This window comes from Culicoides brevitarsis, chromosome 1 (assembly GCF_036172545.1).
Source record: "Culicoides brevitarsis isolate CSIRO-B50_1 chromosome 1, AGI_CSIRO_Cbre_v1, whole genome shotgun sequence".
Taxonomy (NCBI): Eukaryota; Metazoa; Arthropoda; class Insecta; order Diptera; family Ceratopogonidae; genus Culicoides; species Culicoides brevitarsis.
Genome location: NC_087085.1, coordinates 33,849,167 through 33,873,190, shown reverse-complemented (window position 1 = coordinate 33,873,190; position 24,024 = coordinate 33,849,167). Strand labels below are relative to the sequence as shown.

The 24,024-nt window shown below is 29.4% G+C and overlaps 2 protein-coding genes across 2 annotated transcripts; one reads left to right on the top strand and one right to left on the bottom strand.

Moving 5' to 3' along the window:
* Positions 1 to 11,100: 11,100 nt before the first annotated feature.
* Positions 11,101 to 20,465, top strand: LOC134838026 (1-acyl-sn-glycerol-3-phosphate acyltransferase alpha-like). The gene is made up of 4 exons (XM_063853466.1): positions 11,101 to 11,427; positions 11,497 to 11,630; positions 19,075 to 19,422; positions 19,484 to 20,465. The coding sequence occupies exons 1-4, from the start codon at positions 11,207 to 11,209 to the stop codon at positions 19,672 to 19,674; spliced, it is 894 nt and encodes a 297-aa protein (XP_063709536.1). The 5' UTR covers positions 11,101 to 11,206; the 3' UTR covers positions 19,675 to 20,465.
* A 1,881-nt stretch (positions 20,466 to 22,346) lies between these two features.
* LOC134835833 (uncharacterized) lies at positions 22,347 to 24,024 on the bottom strand. Its single transcript, XM_063850819.1, has 3 exons — positions 23,606 to 24,024; positions 22,807 to 23,492; positions 22,347 to 22,752 (listed from the first exon to the last, which is right to left on the bottom strand). The coding sequence occupies exons 1-3, from the start codon at positions 23,986 to 23,988 to the stop codon at positions 22,568 to 22,570; spliced, it is 1,254 nt and encodes a 417-aa protein (XP_063706889.1). The 5' UTR covers positions 23,989 to 24,024; the 3' UTR covers positions 22,347 to 22,567.

Genomic DNA, 24,024 nt, shown 5'->3' with positions numbered 1-24,024 from the left:
CTTTAATCAATTTATTTATTTAATTTTTGGAAAAATTTAAATTCCGTTGTACATGTCTCTCCAAGCCTTTTCCTGATCGACGAATTTTCGTTCTGCACGCCTTGGAGTTATGTCAAAACTGACAAATATCATCAAATATGTCATACTTGTCGTGAACATGGAACCAATTAAGCGGAAATTTAACGTGAAAAATCCAGCAGCGGTGAAATTAACAGGATTTTGTGCCACTTGGTTCGTAATTTGGATCAAAATTTGCAAATCTTCGACGTGATCACTCAATTTATGCAAGTTTTTGTTTATGGAGTTGCCCAATTCTTCACATTTTTGTCCTCCGTTCGCTGCAAGAAGGATTGTCACGATAGTAGGGATGATCGTTCCGAGATAATCTATGAATCAAAGTTACGAAATGTAAAAAAAAAATAAAAATTTTAATTTTTCCTTACGAGACGGTGTAATAATTTGATAATTTTTCAACATTCCAAGGACAAGCCAAAAAGTCATGATCGCGAATCCTGTTGCCATTACGATAAATGAAGATAACAAAGTGTAAGCGCCTGTTTCGTTGATCAGCATTACCGTATCATGTAATTCTTCATAAGCCTCTCTGATGTTGATCAAGTTTGCAGTTAAAATTTTTGGCTTCAGAAAACTCTTATTTTTGTTCAATGAGACTACATCGTCTCGTAAAATTTCCATTTTGACAGAAACGGTATCAAAAACGACAATGAATTGAAAAATTCGGATAATATTTTGAAGTTGCAGGTAAATTATGATAAAATATTGTGGATTTATGGCAAAAAGGAATGATGTTACAATAATTTGGCCGATGAAGAGGCTTAAAAAGGAAAATATATTTCGTTGAAAAACTTTTCGTTTCAGTTGAGAGAAAATGTTCTCGTGTGAAGGCTGAATGTTGTTCAAATCAATTAAAATTCGCCTTATTTTGTCTCTTTTTATGTAATATTCCACGCCATTGATGAGATACGAAAGTGCAATCACTGAAAATATTAAGAAAAATTTTTTTTGAAACATTAAAATATTTAAAAAAATTTTTTTTTTGTTCAATAAATTTTTTTTGTTCAATTTTTAAAAATTTATTGAACAAAAAAAAAATTTGAAACATAAAAAAATTTTTTTCGAAAAAATTGAAATATTAAAAAAATTTTTTTTTTGTTCAATAAATTTTTAAAAGATGGAAAAAAATATTTTTAACGAAAAAAAAAAATATTTAAAATTAATTAAATAAAATTCTTACTCAAATTCCAGATTATAGCAACATGAATGTAATATTCCTCAAAATGTTCAGTCAATTTCCTCATGAAGAACATCGGAGTAACTGTAAAAACGAGGCCAAAAATCACATTTAGCACAAGCATCACTCGACAAAACATGTCTTTGCACGTTCCATTTGCCACAGGAAGTGTTCCAAAAAATCTGAAGAACCACAAAAAAGCACTCCACGTAAAAATTTCAACTAATTTCTTGTTTTTAAACATTTTTAATTAATTATTTTTTAATTTTTTAGTCTTATCTTGATATGAGTTCCTGATTGCTCAGCGGATGAACATCAAATAATTAAATTAATTGATTCACTTTGGTCATAACACCTTTTTTAACGATTGTAATAGAGCCTTGTCTGTCTATCAAACTAATTACTTTTATTAATTATAATTTTTCAGGAGCACGCGTGTGAAAAAGGATTAATGTGAATGACCTGAAGGTACGTGATGAGTCCATTTTTGACGTAATTTCGGGAAAAAGAGACAATTTTTGGGTGAAATGTTCCAAAATTGCATTTGTTTCATGTCTCATCGGTCAAGAACAATGGGAGATTGTGTAAATATTTACTTTTGATAACATAAACATTGCGCCACACCTCCGTAATTTCTCTAATATATCACATAGAAGTGATCAATTGCCTTTGAGTCAAGTATTTTGCGTTAATTTTTTTAGTCATTTAGCCTTTAGTCGCCGTTCGATGTGGACTTCCGTATTTTTTGTACAGCCAAATAATGTCACGAGCATATTCTTCAATATTTTTGGGAATTTTACGCTTTTGCGGATTTCTGCCCGTAGCAAAAACGAAAAAAACTGCAATTTTTGGTGTTTGCATGACCATTTTACATGGAATTCCAACAACCATTTTAACAATTTGGCCATTTTACAACATGATAAGACAGGGAGAGAATATAAACGAGTTAACTAAATTTATCATTATTACGGGAATGGTTTGGCAGTTCAGTAAGTATTCAATTTTTAATGTGAAAATTATATTTTTAACATTTTTTGTAGTTTACGGAGTTGGATATTGGATCAGCATGACACAATTGCTGCAAAACAGAAGCAATATTTCATCAATTTTAGATCATTTTTACGGGACAATCAATTTTGCAGACAATGAACATCGAAAATCGCTGAAAAAACTTCCTTTGAAATATTTTGTGGCATTTTTAGTGCTTTTTCCAACACTAATGGTGGCAATTTTTGAAATGGCATACTTTAAGTTGCGACTTATCATTGGATGGGTATATTATAGCTCGTTTTTGGTACTCAGAATGTTGCAAATTTGCATCGCTTTTGACTTGATAAAGCTGGAATTGGAACAAATTAATCGAAATTTGATACATTTGAACAAGAAAAAGCATTCAATTGATCAAATTTCAATGAAAAATCAAATTTTAAATGTGAAAGAGGCTTACAAACGAGTTTTGAGGACATCAGAAACAATCAATAAAGTTAATTCTTTCACGCTTTTGTCGCTAAGTTTGTTGCTGGCAACTACAAGTATTTGTACGACGTACTGGATGATGTTGTCGTTGCTGAAAAACGTACAAATCGTGAATTTTACGATACTTTTTTGTCAAGTTTTTCCTCCAGTTGTGCTTATTTGCATGGCTACGAAGCCAGGACAGGATTGTATCAATTTGGTAAGCTGTTAAAATATTTTTCTACTTCCAAATATTAAAAAAATAACAATTTCAGAGCAAATCGATAGGAATAAACATCCACTTATTAGCTGAAAATTCCGAGAATTTACTGTTAGTAATCCAAACCACGAACTTTGTGTCACAAAATCCAATAATTTTTACTGCTGGAGAATTTTTCACGTTAAATTATCAGTTAATAGGAACAGTGAGTTTTAAAAAAAATTTTAAATTTTAAATCAAATTTTTTTCACTATAAATTTTAGATGTGCACGACAAGCATAACTTACCTCATGATACTTATCAGTTTGGATCAAACACCAAAGGAAGAGACAACCGTAACTGTCAATCATGCCGAAGTTTGGGACGATTTTTATCAATTGTAGTACAACGAATCAACTGCAGTTTTTTTTCCATCACGTGAAGAAAACTTGTTTGGCAGGCGTTATTATGTCATTATCGATTCTCTCGTACCTTGTCGTCATTCTGATGGGATCTCATGGGAACTTGAACATATAATTTAAGGACGTGAATTATATTACGGTCATAAAATGAGGAATTTCCTTTCAGTAGTTTTAGTTTGCTTTAACTATTCACACGTTAAATAATAGGTTAACGGTTAGGCGGTTTGGAAAATTTCTTTTAATTATAGTTTTTTTTCAACAAAAATCTTAAAAATATAATTAAATTAATTTAAATTATTTAAACAAAATAATTAAAAAAAATCAAATAATATTGAAGCAAATTTAGTTAAAAAGTTGAAAAATTTAAATAAATTAAAAAAAAATAATTAAAACTAAATTAAGTTGATTAAATTAATTAATAGAAATTAATCAAATTTTAAATTTTTAAAATTAAGTTTTAATTGCCAAAAGAAACCAAAAAGTAGCTTGAAGAACAAAAAAAATTTTTTTTCATTAAATTTTTTTTTATAAAATAAAAATTATGTTTGTATCGATCTAATAACAATTTATAAATTAACTGTAAATTGTCCCTTTAAAACTTTTATTTTAACCACATAACAAATAAAAAATCCACAAGTTTATTTTACGTGACACATATCAACTAGTAAAAGGACTGCCGGAACGTAATTCCTATAATTAATTATTTTTTTCCTCGATATGTTATTAAATTAAAGTAAATTAAATTTATTGAGGAAATTTTTTTCTCACTTATTATTATTTTTAATTTTTTGCCTTTCCGTGACTAAAATTTTTTTTAAACAAAAAAAAAATATAATAACATGAAAATACGCTCAAATTCTTATTTTTTTTCAGAAAGGCTTTGGTTAAATAAACAAATTGAACATTAATTTGAGTATTGATGCCATTAGTCATTCAGTAACAAGTGGTCATTCGAAACGAACGGAAAGATGGTTAAATACCTGTTCAGCTTACTTTTGTGGCTTTTCCGAGTCTTTGGATTTCTGCCGGACTCGGAAACTGCTTGGATTGGATTTATATCGAAAATTTTCAGCGTGCTTCAAATTGCACTTAATATTGGAATGATGATTATTTTGACCGTGTTCTCGAATGTAGTCCTTGAGAAGTTTCCAAAAGCTTTTTACGTTTATGTTGGTTTTGGATTGTACTTTGGTAAGTTTTTTTCTTCATTTTCATACAAAATCTTAAAATTTTTAATTTTTTTTAGCTTCTTGTATCGCAAATATCATCATCATTATCGAAACTTTTATTTATCGCAAGGAGCAAACTTGTCTCTACAATCATTTATTTTGCTTAGCAAAAGACGTTTCACAACGAATGACCGACAAAGTCTTTCAACTCAAGCTTAAAGGCATGATTATGTTCCCATTGCTGGGTGTTTTGTTAGGCAATTGGCTCATCGGGATGTTTGAAGTCTTCGAATTGAATGCGTTGGCGTTCGTTTACTTCAATGCCTTTATGCTGCTTCGTATGGCGCAGTTTTACATGTTTGCGGATGGCATCAGAATCAAACTTGAAATCATCAATGAAGATACAATTGACATTTTCGAGCAGGAAAAGGACAATATTTCAATAGATTTGAAAAAAGTACGTGCTAAAATGGAAAAAATTCGTTCAGATTACTCCGCTGTGAAGCAATTAACGGATACCTTAAACGACACTGGAGGATGGTCGATGCTGATTTTGTGTCTTGTTTATACAGTTTTTCTCATTTGCTCGAGTTATTGGTTCATTTTGAGCCTGATGAAGGATATTGTGATGTTGAGGAATCATCAAGCTGTCAGTTATATCATTGTGACGGTGCTGTTTTTAACGGTTTCTAATCAACCATGTACTCAATGTTCAAATTTGGTAAGATTTTTTTTTTATTTTTTTACCTAAAAAAAATATTCTTTTTATTAAATTTTATTTTTAGAGCTCTCAAATCGCTTATAATATCCACAAAATTCAACAATTGGGCGAAAATCCAGAAAATGTGAATCAACTTGCATCTCAAATCGCAAGTAATCCCATAACTTTTACCATGGCAAATTATTTTCCGATCAATTTTGGACTTTCTGCTTCTGTAAGACTTTTAAAAGTTATCATTAGAGCAAAACTCAAACTTTTTTTTGTAGATTTTGGCATCGACTGTTACGTATTTAATGATTCTCATAAACTTTGACGAAAATCAAGTAAAATCTGGAAATGTTACTAATGAAACAATGGTCCTTTAAATCGATTTTCTCAAAAATTTTTCATAAAAAAATGTGTTTTTAATAAAATTAGATGTGATTTTTCTTCTAAAGTCATTCAAATAATTTTTTAAAACTTTTTTAGCTAATATTTTGATCAAATATCGTCTTTTTACGAATTTATAAGACCTCGACGTCTCAATTTAATTATGATCCATCACTTTCCCTTTCCAAAAAATAGTTCCCATAATATTTTTATTGTAATTTTCCTTTTTATAGATCCATTAAGCAATTAAACATGCGAATTGTGTGACTTGTAACCTGTCATTTTTTGACAAAAATTTAGTCATTTTCGTCTCGTTTAACTGATCACACGTGGAAAAGGCATCAAAAATAATTAATAAAAAATAATTGTATTAATTAATTGACCCATTTTAGTGAATTCTATTATTAATTATTCATTAAAGCCAATTTTTAGACATTTATTAGGGAGGTTTAATTGATAAAAAATTATCATGACGTTGATGAATTTGACTTTTCACACGCTTTTGTGGCTTTTCCGGATATTTGGACTCATGCCATGCTCAAGAACTCGTTGGATCAAAATAATTTCCATGTTTTTCAGTGGATTTCATGTTTTTGTCAATCTCATCATGATAATGCTCATCATCACTTTTGGGCAGGAAATGTTGAAACAGTACAACGGTCAATTTTTCGTCTACGTTGGAATCGGATTGTACAATTGTGAGTTGATTTTTTACTTTTTCTATTGAAATATCATTGAAATTTATTTATTTAGTGTGTGTCGTCGCCTATATCATCAACATTTCGGAAAGCTTTTTCCGTCGTTGTCCACAAGCAAAGTCGTTTGAACATTTGTACGCTCTCGCAAATGAGTCCTCAAAACGATTTAACGACAAATTATTCAAATTAAAAGTGAAAAGTGTCTTTATTCCGATACTTTTCACACTGCTTGCTATTTGGATGAATGGCGCTCTTCGCTTCTTCGGGAACCAATCAATTGTCTTTTTCTACTTTAACGCTTTTATTTTCCTACGAAATACTCAATTTGCAATGTTATCTGATGGAATTCGCATAAAACTGGAAATTCTCAACGAGGACATCGAGGATTTACTAAAAATGGAAAAAACTAAAATTTTTTTATACAACAAAGTACGAGGTCATATGGAGAAATTTCGTTGCGATTACCTGAAATTGAAGGATTTGTCGAATTGTGTCAATGAATCCACGGCATGGTCGATGCTGATGTTAACTTTGGTCTTTATGAGCTTTCTTATTTGCATGACTTTTTGGATTTTTTCGACATTCTTTAAAAATATTCATACTTTGCATCATTATGAGATGATTTGCTACATTCTTGCCTTGATGATAACTATGGGATTGACTGCTTATCCGTGCACATTGTGTCAAAATTTGGTAAAAAAAATTTTTTTTTTAATTTTTTAAAATTTTCTTTAAGGAAATTTCACTTTTAGAGTTCCCAAATCGGCTATAACATCCATAAATTACAGAAATTTGGAGAAGATCCCGCTATAATTAATCAACTTGCAACTCAAATCACTGATAATCCAATTATTTTCACGTGTGCTAGTTATTTTCCCATCAATTTGGGGTTTTTTGCATCCGTGAGTTCTAAATTTTATCAAGAAATAATTTTTTTTCGAAATTTTTTTTTATTTTTTTGTAGATTCTTGCCGCATCAGTAACTTATTTGATGATTCTTCTCTCTTTTGACAAAGATCAAGGACAAAATCTCATAAAAGGCGTCAATGGAACCTTTTAAGGCACTTTCTGATAATTTAATTTTGATTCATTGAGTGATAAATGTTGTTTCTGCATAAAAATTTAGTTATCTTGAACTCCCAAAAATATTTTTTTAAGTAATTTTTGGTCCAGAATCACTTAAATTGTTCTATTTGAGCAAAGTTTTGACTAAAAACTTACTTTTTGAAGATATTCGAGGACCTTGACCTTTGAATGTTGCCTGTTACGCTCATTTTAATTACCGTCAATTACTTTCCCTTCCCAAAAAAATGAGTTTCTTGGTATTTCAATTGCGTTATTATCCTCAAGAGAGCCATTAAGCAATTAAACATGCGAATTATCTGACTTTATATGTCGGTCACTTTTATTTGTCTACCAAAATTTAGTATGTTTCGTCCTGTCAAACCGGATACACACATAAAAATAACCTGAAAAAATAATAAAATTAATTGTGTGACCAAATCGATCATCAATTTGATATCAGATCTGAACTATTTTGGTAATCGAAAGAGCAATATGTCATTGATGAGTGTCACTTTTCACTCCCTTTTGTGGGTTTGTCGGATTTTGGGACTCATGCCATGCTCGGAGATTCGTTGGATCAAAGTTGTTTCTCGATTTTTCTGTGGATTTCATGTCTTAGTCAATATTTTGTTGATTGTACTGATGATAAATTTCGCCCAGTATCAGTTGGAAAAATATTCCGGACAATTTTTCGTCTATGTTGGGTTCGGATTACACGTCAGTAAGTATATTTTATTATTTTTCTTCACTAACATGTAATCAAATAATTTTTTTTTACTAAGTTTGTGTTGTCGCCTACATCATTAACATCGTGGAAGGCTTTATTCATTGCCGACAACAATCAAGAGCATTTCAAAATTTGTATGAACTCGCCAACGAATCCTCGAAACGGTTCAGTGACAAACTCTTTAAGCTAAAATTGAAAAGCATCCTCGTTCCGTTTCTTTTTTCGCTGCTCGGCGTTTGGATTTATGGCGCAATTAACTTCTTCGGATGTGAGGTTTGGAGTTTTTTGTATCATAATGCCTTCATGTTCTTTCGAAACATTCAATTTAACATGTTGGCCGACGGAATTCGTATAAAACTGGAAATTTTGAATGAGGATCTCGAGGATTTACTGAAGACCGAACGTGCTAATGACAAGTTTTCATGTGAAAAAGTACGACGTGAAATGGTGAAAATCCGTTGCGATTACCAAAAATTGAAGGATTTGTCAAATTGTGTCAATAATTCCACGGCATGGTCGATGCTGATGTTGGCTTTGCTCTTTGGATGCTTTTTAATTTGCACAAGTTACTGGCTTTTCACGATTCTTTTTAAAGATGTTGATATGTTGACTCCATTGGAGATGATTTGCTACATTTCGGCGTTGATGCTTGCGATGGCGGTGTCTGTTCATCCATGCACTGAATGTCAAGGCTTGGTAAAAAAACTTTTTTGTAATTTTAAGTTTTTTTTTTTAAACGAAATTTTACTTTTAGAGCTCCCAAATCGGATATAACATCCATAAATTACAGAAATTTGGAGAAGATCCTGCTGTTATTACTCAACTTGCAACCGAAATAACCGATAATCCAATTGTTTTCACGTGTGCTGGATATTTTCCCATCAATTTCGGGTTTTTCGCATCTGTAAGTTCTAAATTTTACTAAAAAAAATATTTTTTCTTAGATTTTCTGTAATTTTTTTTGTAGATTCTTGCCACAGCAGTCACATATTTGATGATTCTTCTCTCGTTCGACAAAGATCAAGGACAAATGCTCGTTAATGGTACATTAAAGTACAATCGCACTCACTAAAGTTCAATTGCTTTTGTTGAATGTCTGACAAAACGAAACACGCGCAAAAGAATTTTGTGATAACACAGTCTGGAGTATTTTTAATTGTACTTTTTTTTTAATGTGTTAAGTCCAAAGTATCAGTTTTCAGAAAATATTCATGAATGGTAATCGTAATTTTAAATGTTTGTTTTTTGTGTTAAAAGTGATTGTAGCCGGATCTAAAAGAATAAAAAAAAATAATTGATAAAAAAATATTTTTTTTGCATTTTACCGTTAATTAACAAGCAAATGCTTATTTTCTTGAACTGAGGTATTTACCGTTAATGTTTTCAAAAAAAAAAAATAATAATAAATAAAAAAATTAAATGTAAAATATAATTTTTTTTCCTTCGAATTTAATTGCATGAAAATAATTTTTCGTAAAAAAAATTAATTCATTAAAAAATTAATTAATTAATTATTTTTTAATTTATTTTAATGAATTGTTTAATTTAATTTAATTAATTAATCAATTATTTTTTTTTTTTAATTTTATTTTTATTTTATTGAATTTTTTTTAAAAATTTATTTAAATTTTGAATAAAAATTACATTTGATAAATTAAAAGAAAAAAAAATCCAGACAATCACAGATAATAAAAAAAAATCTTGACCTTTCACATTCAAACCATGAATGAACTTTAAAACAAATTTCTAAACAAAAATCCAATTTCACTTTTTATTTGAATTTATTTCTCTTCTCTTTCAAATCCAATTTATTTTTGGCAAGCGCCAACGTATGCTCGAATTATTTAAAAATAATTCGCATTTAGCAGTCATTGACATTCTTATCATTCTGAGTCAACATAAACATTTTTTTAAAAATAAACTTTATTCCAAACAACATTTCAAAGCGCGTCGTCGACGACGAGAGAGAGAAGAAAACACATTCTTCGTTGGCAAAAGGTGTCCTAGGTCAGCGATAAATGGTTCGTTGAATTCAGACACGTTTTTATTGCGTGCATATTTCTTTCATATTTTTATTTCTCGTCTCAACATGATGCAACGACATTTCATTCAGTAGTGTTAGTGTTGCAACGAAACATGTTTTTATTTTTTTTTTAAGAAATTTTGTACTTTGGAATGGCATGTGAATTACTTGTGTAGCTCTCCAAACGCACCGAGAGATATTAAAATGTTTTTATTTATAAATAAACGATAATTCACTTTCGCTTTTCATTCACTATTGTTTATTTACTCTTCGTTTACTCTTTTTTTTCGTACACTACACATAACTCCCATACACACGTACCGAGCGAAAAACGAGAAAAAAAATAAAAATATGAATGAAGGAAATGCAAATTGAAGAAATCCACAAAAATCGATAATTTTCTTATGCGACTCACATGCAATTATGCTCTCTCACACATACTACCAACAACACGAGACACACATGTGAATGTGTGAAAAACTGTCTGGAGAGTCAATTGTTCGCCAAAATCCACGTACAACAACTACCGGTCCCGCCATTCATACAACTGTCTCGCTCGTTTCAATGGAAATTGTTGCGCCATCTCACTCGACTCGCAACGCAGAGAGTTCGTCGAAACGATATTGAACCATTCAAAGTTAGTAGTGCTCAATCCGCGTGCGTGTAATGACTTAAAAAATAGTCGGTCTGTCGAGTTTTGTTCGTAGTTCGTACAAAGCTACACATTTTTCAACCATACACCGCGGGCGCCGTAATGTACAATCGAGTACACGACAAAAGCAAAAAAAAATATGAAAAAAAGTTTTTAAAATTTTTTTAAGTTTGAGAATTCTGTAAGAAAAATTTCCGTATTAATTGCCAAAAAATACGCACCAACATCACATCGCACTGGAACGCAGAAAATTTGTTGTTATTGCTATTAGAGTGGTTGTGTAACAAAAAATTATATATTAAAAAAAAAGAAATTTGTGTCTATAGCGTACATAAGCATCGCACAATACATAAAATATTGTTGTTGTACATAAATGTAATAAATAGTAGTAACATAAGATTACAAAAAAAAGAAGAAAAGTGACAAATATTTTTTTACAAAACAAAAAAAAAAGATGTACGAACTATTTCGATTGCTCGTGCTCGCCTACTTGTGGGTCGTAGCCGTAATTTTCTCCATCTACCTAGTTATCTACTTAATTACAAGTGTGATAAATCAACAGAGCAAGTTATGTTATCACTTGAAACTCTTTTTCCTCTACTACACATTCACGATGGCTGCGATCATAATCCTGCCCGTGATGCTCCTTCGCCCACGAAATGTCGACAATTGTAGGTAAATATCGAGTTAGCGTCAATTTTCCTAATTTTTCCCGGAAAAAAACTAAAAATTAATTTTTTAAAGTTTAATTTGTTGGGTTGTGCGCCAACTTCCGTCATCAATCGATATTACATGGGAGATACGACGCTCCGATATTCTCGCACAACCGGAAGGCAGTGTTTTAGTTGTAAATCATCAGTCAGAATTAGACTTATTAGGTAATTATGAAACTTTAATTCTAATTCGTCATTCTCACTCTTTAAATTGGTACTTTGGGCACAACACTTCGAAACCATATTAATGTCAAAATAAACAAACAAACACATAAAAAAAAACATACAGACACAGTGTGCAATTATTTACAATTACAATAGAAATCGGAAACAACAAAAAGGGGTTGCGACTAGAAAATTTCGAAAACAACACATTTTTGCTAACAATTAAAAACAAGAGTCTCTGTGATGGTAAAAGGTACTTAATGAATTATTTTATTAAATGCGGGACGACGACGACAAATTATTGCGTCGTACCTGCTTGGAATGAAGTAAAGGTGAAACATTTGTGGAAGTAAAACGAATGAAAGTGTAAAACGGGAGGAAGTGATGAACGAGTTTTTTGTCACCAAACGTTTGTGGTGCGATGTCGGTTACGTTGGTGATGGAAATTGTCGTAAGTTTTCCCGTTAATTAAAGTTATTCTGGCATGTTTGAGGTTTTTGTGATGGAAAGAAATTACATGAAATCGATTATTGATGAGTTTGAAGGAATTTTGGCCACAAAAAAATATTTTATTAAAAATAAATTTAAAAAAATTAAAATTTAATTAAAAAATAAATACCAAATTTAAAAAAAATAATAATTATAATTATAATAATAAAATAAATTTCAAAAAATTTAATTATCAGCATTATTTATTTTTTTAAATTATTTATTTTTTAATTAAATTTTAATTTTTTTTAAATTAATTTTTTTTTTATGTATTTTTATTTTTTAAAAATTTATTTATAAAATATACATTAAAAAAATTAAATTAAACGTAATTTAATGAACAAAAAAATCTTAAATGGAAAATTTTCTATAATTTTTCATTAAATAAAGTACTTGAGTTCGTTAATCATTCTTTATTAAAAATTTTCCAAGTATCTTGAAATTGTCTCAAGAGGTTCTTAGAATGGAAATTTTTTTACAATGAATGATTTTCCATTCAATTTTTTAATTAAATTTCAAGTATGGAAAGTAAGAAAAACGTCAAAAATGTGAAGAATGAAGATTAAACAAATTAATTGAACTCTTGAAAATGTAAGATTTTAATTGAAAATGATGGAAAAACAAACTTGATAAGTACTCAAATTAATTTTTTTCTTCTCATGAAGGTCAAAAGTTGATTTTTTTCACCAAATTAATTAAAAAAATATATTTTAAGATAAAAAATTCTCTCTAAGTTTCTATGTTTAAAAATTAGTTCAAAAATGAAGTATTTATGGAAGTTTAACTCAAGTATTTTAGAAACTTTTAATGACATTTTTCGATCCATTGAAGTCCAAAAACCTTTTTAAATATTTTTATTTAATTCAAAACTACTAAAAACATCAAAATAAATGAACGACAAGACAAACTTTGCTAATGGAGCTCTAATGACATGGAAAAGTGATTTCAGAAGGAACTTTCACAACAAAAATAAACAAGTCCTTAAATAAATGATGGGTTTTTATCAAGGGAATTTCACGCAACTTTCGATAAAACAAAGTTTTTCTTTATGACTTTTGTTTTTTCTGCACAAAAAACTATCATTCAATGTTCGTTTTTATCAGAAGGAAATCCTTTTTTCATTGGAATCTCTTCAAAAAAATTTTTTTTTGCTTCAGTTCTACTTAACAATGTCATTTATCACACCTCGATCCTTCAAAAAGACAAAAAAAAATCCTCGTGGCTAAAAAAATGTTGATCCAAAATAAATCGAACCTAATTTACGTCATTCATCAAATTCAAATTCGGACAACTTTTGATAGGTGATAGTTGTCTAACAACTAAAAACACTTTTAAACTTTTTTTTTCACATCTCACGTTTTATCGATCAAGGTCATCAATGTTAAAAAGACTCCTTCCTCCTAAATAGCTTTTTTTTCTTCTCTAAAACTATTTTTACATCGTTCCATCTTGTCACACTTTGCAACTTTTCGATTGACAACAACAACAGCTACAGCTTAGTTCTTGTTCCGATCGACTAACTTGATTGTATTTTAATTATATGTGTTGCACATCGACTGCACCGAACAAGCGACGTAATTGAATGCAATACTCGAGTCGGCAATCGTAATTCAATAGACTTTACGGACATTGTCTTTTCACTTATTTATTTATATATTTTTGCTTCGTGCGGTAATAATAAATAATAGTAGGTAGTGATAAAAAACACAACAAGAAACGGTGCACTACTTAGTTCATTCATTCATTCGCTCGGTTGTTCAAATTGAACAATAGACTTTTTTCACGTTTTTTCCAAGGATTTTTTTTGTTTTAAAGAATGTAAGAAATTTACGTCTCGCAAATCGAGAAATATGGATTTTTTTCATTCATTTTTCATTTCAAATCAAAGGAATTTTCTAAAAATTTTCCTAAATTTCCTAAAATTTTTCTAAAATACTAACTAAATTTTATTTTTAGAAATTTTTCAAAAAAATATAACAAAAATTAATGAATTTTAATTAATTTTAATTTTTAATTTAAATTAAATAAAAATTAATTAAATTTTATAAATTTTAACATGTTTTATATTTTCACACATTTCAAAGCAAAAAACTTAATTATAATTTTATAATAACCATTTACAATTTTTGTTTATATTTTTTTTTGTCATTTTCTAAAGCTATTAAAAAACTTTAGAAAATATCGATACAATTTGAGAAAAATCATTGAAAAAATATTTTTCCTTATTAAATAACAATTGTAACGAATTTTTTGTTAATTTTTAATTCTTTCTGGACTCATTTACATTTAAAATTTTTAAACCGAGTTTTTTTTTAAATTGTTCTTTAAAAAATAATTTAATGTCATTCAACTTAAAGGTATACCTACAGATAATTTTAACGTCTGAAATTAAAAAAAATATTCAATAATTATTTTTTTATGCAGAAATTGTCATTTGACAGTTTTTTGATTTTTTAAGGCAAAACAAGAATTATTTGCAAGAAATTAATGTCAATGTACCTAAAAAAGACATCTCACAAAAAATACTTTTGTCTAAAAATCACTTAATTTTGATGCAAATCTGACTTAAAAAGTTTTTTTTTGTCTTAAAAAGTTCTTAAAAAGTTTGTCTTAAAAACAAATTTTGCTGAAAATGTTTATTGTCATCAAAAAACTTCAAATTTTCACACAAATTTGGCTCAAAGTTTCATTTATTTATATCCTTTTTATGTTAAATTAATTTTGTAAAGCTCCTTTTTTCAAAAAATACTTGTTGTACCAAAAAATACAAAATATATTTTTTTCAAAATTTTTAAATTTTTTAAAATTTTTCCTTATGGAATCTTAAATATTAAGCCTTTAAGAATTTTTTATGAAATTAAATAAAAATTTTTGTACTTTTGATGAGATTCAGTAACTATAAAAATTAAATTTAAAAAAATCACTTAAATTTCACTGAAAAAATTTTAATTTTGCGAAACATGAATTTTACACAATATTTGTCTTGATTCATAATCACAATAATAACAACAACAACAAAAACACACGAAACTACTACATTATTCCACACATACTAAACAGCTGGAATGTGAATGCACCGTAACTTGGACATAAATAAATAAATAAAAAAAGGTGAAATGTGATAACAAAAAAAAAATCTGTTTTGATGGTGGTTTGGTTGGTCAATCGATTTTTTTGTTACGATAATTATATTTTTAATAATTGACACGCGGGTTTTGGTTCAACATATTGGTAATTGATCAATCTCATATACATAAATAAATACAGGCATCTCAATGAAGTAGACACAAAAATAACACTTTTTTTCCTAACACTTTCAATGCTTTCTCTTGTTTTTTTTTTACGTTACACAATTTAAGTACACTACAAGACACTGTACACTTTTTCTAACTTTTTTTTTATCTGTCTGTCTGGCGATTTTATGAACGTCTTTGTAAATAAATTTTTTTTCGCTTTCGTTTTTTACCTTCTCTCTTGAGGTCTTTTTTAATTTTTTTATTTAACTAAAACAAAAAACTCTTTTTTTTTTGGCTAATTAACAAACAAAAAACACTTCATTGAAAAATTTACGAGACAATTTACTCAAAAAAGCAATTTTTCTACAATTTCAGATCCAAATAAAGTAACATTTACCATTAATATGCCAAAACCCGGATTTGTGTCTAGCGCTGGCTAAGAGAATCTCAGAGTTTCTTGACCCAAATTCCAAATTTGTCCCCAAAAAACGAACTGAGTAAATATGTGTCGCTGCCGCGCAGTACAAAAACAGACAATAAAACATATTAAGACAATATTGGCCCTGTGTATGTGTCCTTGTGGTGTTGTTCAAGCCACGTTTTGGTGTACAGCTTAACATTTTTTCATAGAGATAGTATTATTTTTATTACATTTTTTTATGGTTAGCACAAAATGTATGTATAGAATTAATGTGGAAGCTCAATTTAATTATTTTTATTCAAAAAAATAAAACCAACCCATCATTAATTATTTTATTTTATTAATTTTTATCATTTAAGTCATTTTTTGTAATATTTTTTAACATTTCAAAAAATACACGTCGAACCAAAAAAAAAAGTTAACTAAGAAAAATTGGTTTTTTCCTTACACTTTCCTTTTACACTGTGTTGGCTGGTAGGTTTTTTCTTGAAAGGTGAAGAGTCATAAATTGTCTTGGATGTCGTGTCACATGCGAATATTTGGAGTTTTAGTTAAATTTTGAAGCAAATATAGTTTTTTGAATGTAAATTTGGAAGAAAAACATGAAAAGTTCTTATTTTTTTTTTAACAAAATTAAACTTCCAACAGATATATTTCGTTATAAAATTTGATGTTTTCGATTTTATCACAAAATAAATTCCAAAAAATATTTCAAAACGATAAAGTTTATATTTTGACTAAAAAAAAATAAATAAAAAATTATGAAATTAAAATTTCAAGAGTTCAATGCAAATTTTGTCAAAAAAAAATATTTTAAACAAAAAAAAAATGAAAAATTATTTTTTCATATTAAAAAAATTCATTAATCTTGAATAAAATTTCATTTCAAGTTTATTAACTCGTTGATTTAATCTTTTTTAGCAATGAAGTTGAACTCTAAATAAATATTTTTCAAAGTTTTTATGTTAAAAATATGAGTTTTAACGAAAAATCTTGATTAATCTGACATTTTTGTCAAATTTTCATTAAATTCTGTACAAAAAATTCATGAAATTCATATAAAAAATTATAATTTTAAAAATTCTCGAGCATTTTTAAGTTCAATTGTACTTCAAAATTAAAGTTTCTTAATAAAATCTATTGTTTTATTATAAATAAAAATATTATTTTGACAATTTCGTTATCCTCTATGCTCAAACTTCTCGAAAAGCGATAAAAAAAACATGCCATTGATTATCACTTGAATAATTTTTTCCATAAAAAATGATAAAATTCGCCCTTGATTGACATCCTTTAATGAAAAGTCATTATTTTCCATCAAAATTGACTGACGTTGCTCCCTTCATCTATCGAACGTCAACATCTCTACACCATGACTGACAGCTATAATTAAAATTCTGCGCGTTCGAGAAAAAACTCATCCGCTCTCGACTATTAATTGAAGACGTCTCATCGTCACACTCGACCTGAAATCACAAAAAAATGAACAAATTATCTTTTTCAAGGATAAAAGTGCTTTAATTGGCCCGAAATTCAAGCGAACCGACGTTACGTCATGAATTTGCATGCTTTTTCATTGTCTTTACATGCAACTCGCTCAGCATACATTCGAAAGTTCGTGGCCTAGATAACGTAACGGCAGATAAAAAACTATTTAAACATGTTTTTTTTACGATGACAACGCCGAAAGTGCACCCTTCAGCGAAAGTTTTCGTCTCGCTAAATGCGAAGATCAACAAAAAACTCGTTTTTTGTGCCGAATTTACGCATCTCATCACTTCGCGTGTGATTATTAAATCAAAAACACGCGACAACGACGCAAAAAACACAAATTCTAGAATTTCTTGACCTAGCTGAGCTACATGTGTACATCTCATCTATCGCAAATGCATATTTGGAGCAAATTTATCAATAAAATGTGACAACGTCGTGCATCCATAGCTCAAACAACAACAGAGCAATGAGACGATAAATTGTCATTGAATTGCTCGTTGTTTATTTTTCGTCACATTCACATGAGAATGCACTTAATTTTTCGCATTCAAACAGGTTTTCGGATTAAATTTTATGATAAAATGTCAAAGTTCCGACAATATTTTTCAATATTTGGCAAATAAAATCCACTTTATATCATATCTTTTCATCTCTCCGCCTATTTCGAGTCCAAATGAAACTAAAAGTTGTTGAAAAACGTGTCTAAAATTAAAAAACAAAATTTATGACGTCAGTTGTTGTTATAAAATCCGAGTCAACAATCAGCTGTTGGACCAAAAAATTAAAATATTTGCTTTAGGAAATGTTTTTTATAGAAATATTTTGATCAAATACGATTAATTTTTTGAGTTGTTGCCATAAACCGGTTGAAATTTTATTTATTTAATTAATTCAGAAACGATATTCGGATCATTTTGTGTCTACAAAGCCATTCGTGGTATCAAATAATGAAATGTCTTTCGTGAATATTAATTAAGAAATTTGTTGTGTTGAATTTAATATCATGAATTCTCTGTGATGTAACAATGGCGCACATTATTTCATAATCACTGAGAAGAAAATTTTTGTTAGATTTTAAAAATTTTTTGATAAATTCTTGATTTTTGATAAATTTAAGAATTTATCTTTAAAAAGCCGTAAAATGAGGCAAAACTTATTTTTTCTGATTAAAAATAATTTAAAAAAAAAAAATAAAAAAATAATAAATAAAAATTTTTTGGCCGAAAATTGAGTTCTTGTTTTTCGAACCACTATTAAAAATTGGATTAAATTATTTTTTTTTTAATTTGAGTCACACGACGAATTTTAATATTTTTTGATGGCAATCTTCTCATAAATTATGACTTCAAAATGCAAATCTGAGTTCATTGATTGTCTCAACAGCTGATCTGATGTCATTCGTTTGTTAAAAAAATTCAATTTCGGGTAAAAAAATGTTTCCTTACCTCAAATCTTGTATTTTTCGATAATTTTTGCTTAATTTTTTCCCCAAAAAGAGACTTCTATAGATGAAATTTCATTATTTTGAGGGATTTTTAATGACATTGGGGAGTTACTGCCACTGATTTCTTCTTTGCGGCAATCCAGAAGTAATCACTCACTCATAAATAATTCAATTTATGCACTTTCAATATCCAATCCACACAACACGGAGCGCAATAATTCGATTAGATTCCATTTATATTGTTCGTGTTTGATGTTATTATATGGTTCGTTTGTTCACGACGCAAAGACGATGCCCATCCAAAGACGAAAATTGAATTCCTTTAAAAAAATTTTTGTTTTTCCTTCAAAATTCTTGCAGCCAAAGTAAATATCAGGGAATTGATCACACGCTCCACACTAATTGTGAAGAAGGAAATTCTCTATCTCGTGCCGTTCGGTCAATTATCGTGGCTCGCTGGCGTCGAATTTGTCAATCGCAAGAATTCAGCGCAGGCCAACAAAGTGCTCGATGACTGCGAAAAGTTGCTCATCAGTAAAAACATCAAAATTTGGGTATATCCGGAGGGCACGCGCAGCTATGGCAAAGGTATGCTCCAGTTTAAACGAGGTGCCTTCAAAATTGCAATAAATGCTCAGGCGCCAGTTGTGCCTATCGTTATCTCGCCGTACTATTTCATGGACTACAAGAACAATTCGATGCGATCAGGTAAGAAATTTTAAATTTTTTTACAAAAAAAATTTCGAAAATTAAAAAAAAACTTACTTAGGACACGGAATCATCTCCGTTCTCGATCCAATTCCCACGAAAGGCTGGAACATGGACCAGTGCGACGAGTTTGCCGAGATGGTGCGACAAGCGATGGTCACGGAATACGAAAAACTCGGCCAGGAACTTACGAAAATGCAGCAAGACAGCGACTGGTTGAACGTAAAACGACCAATGCGTCTCGTGAAATAACATGAACAGTAACAAAACGTTTTTCTTATCTAAGTTAAATGAGCAAAATCCGAAACAATATGTTTTCCAAGCATCAATATCAAAACACAAAATCGTTACTTATCACAAAAAAAAACTTCATAAAAATAGCGTCACACTTACTTATTAAATAGAGAGCGTTTTTTTTTGTATTGAATTTCACATACGATTAACCATAACAAGCAGCTAGATATAGAAACCCTTTGAGAGGCTATTTATAGAATACTCTTGCTTTTTTTTCGCCGCTCACTTGCTCGGTAGAATATTAGAGTTTGGTCCCTTTCAACTCCCTCAACGAACCTTTTTAAGCTCCTTTTATTGTTTGCGTCCTTTTTTTATTCACTTAATTTCTGTAAATACGTTTTTTTTTTGTAAGTCACATCAGAAATTTAATGTTAAGAGAAAAAAAAGACACAGCCCAGTTTTTTTTTATTAGGAGAATTAGGAGAAAAATTACGTAAATAATAAGAAATAAAATAATCAACGTCGGTCAGGAATTTTTTTTTACATTTTTTGTAATAAATATTAAATAAAATAATCAATAGGTCATAATGATTTCACCCCACTCGACACGGTTTGAAAGAAAAACTTCCAAGAACACATTAAAAAATTATTCGAATGTCTAAAAAAAACCAAGTAAAACTTAAGAAATTAGGAAATAAAAATTGTTATAAAAATAAAAGAAGTCAAATTTGCATAAAATAGTGGTGATAAATGTAAAAAAGCATTAAAAATGCTCCCTTATTAAAGATTATAAGACAGAAAAAAAAATTGAAAACAATACCTTCAGGATATTATTTAAAAAAAAATAATTATTAATAATAAGGATATGAAGACAAATAAAAAAAAAACAAAAATTGTTAATAAATAATAAAAATTTTCATTAATTTATCAAAACTTTTCCAACTAAAAGCATCAAAGGTAATGACCGACAAAATTACTTGTTGTGCCATGTAATCAGTGAAAATACAAATTTAATGAAGGTAAGTACTTATTTACTATTTTTAAATAAATTTCTCTGTGACAACTTAGTTAAAAGTTACAAGACAGGTTGGACAGACAGATATCATCCAAAAAATTTTGTTGTCATGGTCGAGTTTATTTTTATTTTATCATCGTTATCACGAATGACGTGCAGATAAAAATTATTTTTGGTGCTTTTGTCGCTTTTGGGTTATTTTTTGATTAATTTGTCGCTTTTTTGTTTATTTTTAGATTTTGTGAATTTGTTGATAACTGCAGGAAATTGAGTAATTACGAGATAATTTTTTTTATTAGAGCATGAATTAAATGAGATTTTGATAATTTTTCATGATAATTTCAATTTTGAAGGTATTTGAAGTGTTTAATGAATTTTAAATGGAAAATTTTGATGGATTTTTAATGAGTTTATTTTCAATAACGGTATTTTTGGTGTTTGAACATGTTGCGCATGCGCAGTTTTATTTTAAATGTTTTTTGGCAATAGATGTCAGTAAACGTTTTGAAGTGAAAAAAATAACAAAAATCGTTAAAATACTTGAAAATTTTTATATTTTAATTTTTTTAAGTATCGAATACTCATAAAATTGTTCAAAATATTTTTTTAAAATTAAATTGAAATTTTTATTAAATTAAATTTTAAATTGAAAAGTTATTAAAATTTTATTGTAGTATATGTTATAACTACTTTTTAAAAAAGGCCCATTTTGTGATACCCTATCGAGAAAACGTCGAAAAATTGTCAGAATTTTTTTTAATTTTAAAATTTCCCGGCTTGAACAAAAAAATCTCGAGCCCAGGCCTCAAAGTTGGGAAAAATGACGAAAAAACGTCATTTTTTGGGCAAAAAAGTATCCTTATTTTTATAGCCGAATAAGCAAAATTTAGAAAACGTCCAAAACAAAAGTTATTTCTAATATCAAAACCTTCATTTTGAGACGGAGAACCGTGATCTAGCTTAATTTTGAAAAATCGGTATGTGAGCCCTCATAATAAGAGGATTTTGACTTAAATTTTTTTTAATCAATTTTTTCGCTAACATCTTTAAATGGCTCCTGTACATCGAAAACGCAAAATTTAGAAAAAGTCCAAAACAAAAGTTGTTTCTAACATCAAAACCTTCTTTTTGAGACGGAGAACCGTGATCTAGCTTAATTTTCAAAAATCGGCCCTCATAATAAGAGGATTTTGACTTAAATTTTTTTTAATCAATTTTTTTCGCTAACATCTTTAAATGGCTCCTGTACATCGAAAACGCAAAATTTAGAAAAAGTCCAAAACAAAAGTTGTTTCTAACATCAAAACCTTCATTTTGAGACGAAGAACCGTGATCTAGCTTAATTTTCAAAAATCTGTACATGAGCCCTCATAATAAGAGGATTTTGACTTAAATTTTTTTTAATCAATTTTTTTTGCTAACATCTTTAAATGGCTCCTGTACATCGGAAACGCAAAATTTAGAAAAAGTCTTTTTTGTAGTTTTTTAGTACAAGAATTGGCAATAATTTCTCTTAAACTAAACAATGACTCGGTACACAAACGGGTTATGTAACAAACATATACTACAATTCGAATTTGCTTTGCTAATTCAAGGTACTTTTTTTTAAATTTAAAGAAAAAAAATAATAAAATAAAATTAAAACTTTAAAAAATCATAATTTCAAAAATTTTCAAGGAAATTCTATATAATTTTGCATTTTTATAAAATTTTGTTCAAAAACTATTAAAAATTAATTTTAACAAAAATTTTATCATATTTTTATAATTTTGAAAAATCATAACTTTAAAAAATTTTTAAGAAAAAAAAAAATTTAAAAAAAATTTTTTAACTTTTTCAACAAATTTTTATTTTTTCCTCAAAAATGTACTAAAATTGAAGTTTTTGTTCAAAAAATCAGCCAACAATCCCCAAACCAACCATTCTCTTCAATTCTTCTTGCATAATTTTCGTATATTCCGGATTTCTCATTGTTATACGGTGCATCGCTAATGGATCTGTCATGTCAAACATCTCTTCAGTTTTAATTTGAGAGAAATCCGCAAATAGAAGCATCATCATTCCCGTGGTAAGCATCAATTCTAACATTAAAATTTGTTAAAATTTCATAAAAAAATAAAAATTTAATTTTTTACCAATTATTCCATTTTTCAAGTAATCAATATTGATATCGAGCAACGTAGGAATGCGTCCCAAGTATCCCAACTTCTTCAAAGTACCCGAAAATTCGTCGTAATAATATTGCATCATCTCAGCACGACGTTCACGGGCTTCGGCATTGCACACCATGAAGTTAAAATAAGCCAAATCGATCGAGCACGAGTTCCATAAGCAAAATTGGAAGTCAAGAAGCAACAATTCCGTGATTTTTCCTTCGGTTTTTTTGAACATCATGTTCTTCGAGTGGAAATCGCAATGATTTAACACGGAGAACGTTCTTTCGTTCTTGCCCAAATACACATTTCGCAGTTTTTCCGCCATTGTAGCTCGAGTGTTCTTCAATTTTTCAATGACATGCGACCAATCGCCTTCCCATTCGCCAACAACTTCAACAAGGAGGTCAATTGTTGGAAGCATGAAGCTCTCGACGACGGTATCGTCCGAACCTGGTACTTTGGACATGATCCAAGAGTCAGTAAAGTTGCTCAAATCCATGCCGTTCGCTTGAAGATACATCGAAGCAGCATGAAATTTGGCCAAACGCGAAGCTACCATCTTTGCATCGTCAAAACCGAGCGTTTTTTCGGTCATTTCATAGCCCAAAACGGAAATATCTTCCATGATGATGATCGGCGCCGGATCACTCGTTTGATAAATAAGTCTATAAAATAGTTTATTTTGATAAGTGACGTCAAATCATGATTTCGCGCACAATAATTCAATCAGTAATTACGAAAGAGATAAAAAAAATTATAAAATTTGATAAAAACGAACCTTGGACCAAGAATGGTATTGTCGCCCGAAGCTGCCAACACTCGTTCCATCTCCGGAAGTACTTTTCCATACATTTGCATTTCCGTGCGGAATGCCGAGCTATCCTTGAGAAAATCCGCCTTGACTCCTTCCATAACGGGAACCGTTTTGAGAATGACACTCATGCGTTCGCCGATTTTTTTGTACTTGGGTGAGTCATATTCGATCATCACGCGGAACATGATGCTGGCAAAGTGATCGCCGACCTTCGTGGCGGGCTTTGATTCGAAATTTTTGACAATGACTCCGTTGTCGTGGCAAAATGAACCGAGGGCACGCTCGAAAAAGGCCTTGTCCATCCATTGGGGAGGAACGAGCTCGTCGGTGTTGAAATTTGCTGACATTTTTTAGAAGCGAAAACAGGTCTGGAATGCACGAAA

What these genes read in the sequence shown, in the direction of transcription:
- LOC134838026 (XM_063853466.1), top strand. Translation starts at nt 11,207, where the DNA reads ATGTACGAACTATTTCGATTGCTCGTGCTCGCCTACTTGTGGGTCGTA. An exon ending in GTCAGAATTAGACTTATTAG is followed by an intron (nt 11,631 to 19,074) that starts GTAATTATGAAA and finishes AAATTCTTGCAG; the next exon opens with CCAAAGTAAATATCAGGGAA. An exon ending in GAACAATTCGATGCGATCAG is followed by an intron (nt 19,423 to 19,483) that starts GTAAGAAATTTT and finishes AAACTTACTTAG; the next exon opens with GACACGGAATCATCTCCGTT.
- LOC134835833 (XM_063850819.1), bottom strand. Translation starts at nt 23,988, where the DNA reads ATGTCAGCAAATTTCAACACCGACGAGCTCGTTCCTCCCCAATGGATG. An exon ending in AATACCATTCTTGGTCCAAG is followed by an intron (nt 23,493 to 23,605) that starts GTTCGTTTTTAT and finishes ACTATTTTATAG; the next exon opens with ACTTATTTATCAAACGAGTG. An exon ending in CTTGAAAAATGGAATAATTG is followed by an intron (nt 22,753 to 22,806) that starts GTAAAAAATTAA and finishes TTTTAATGTTAG; the next exon opens with AATTGATGCTTACCACGGGA.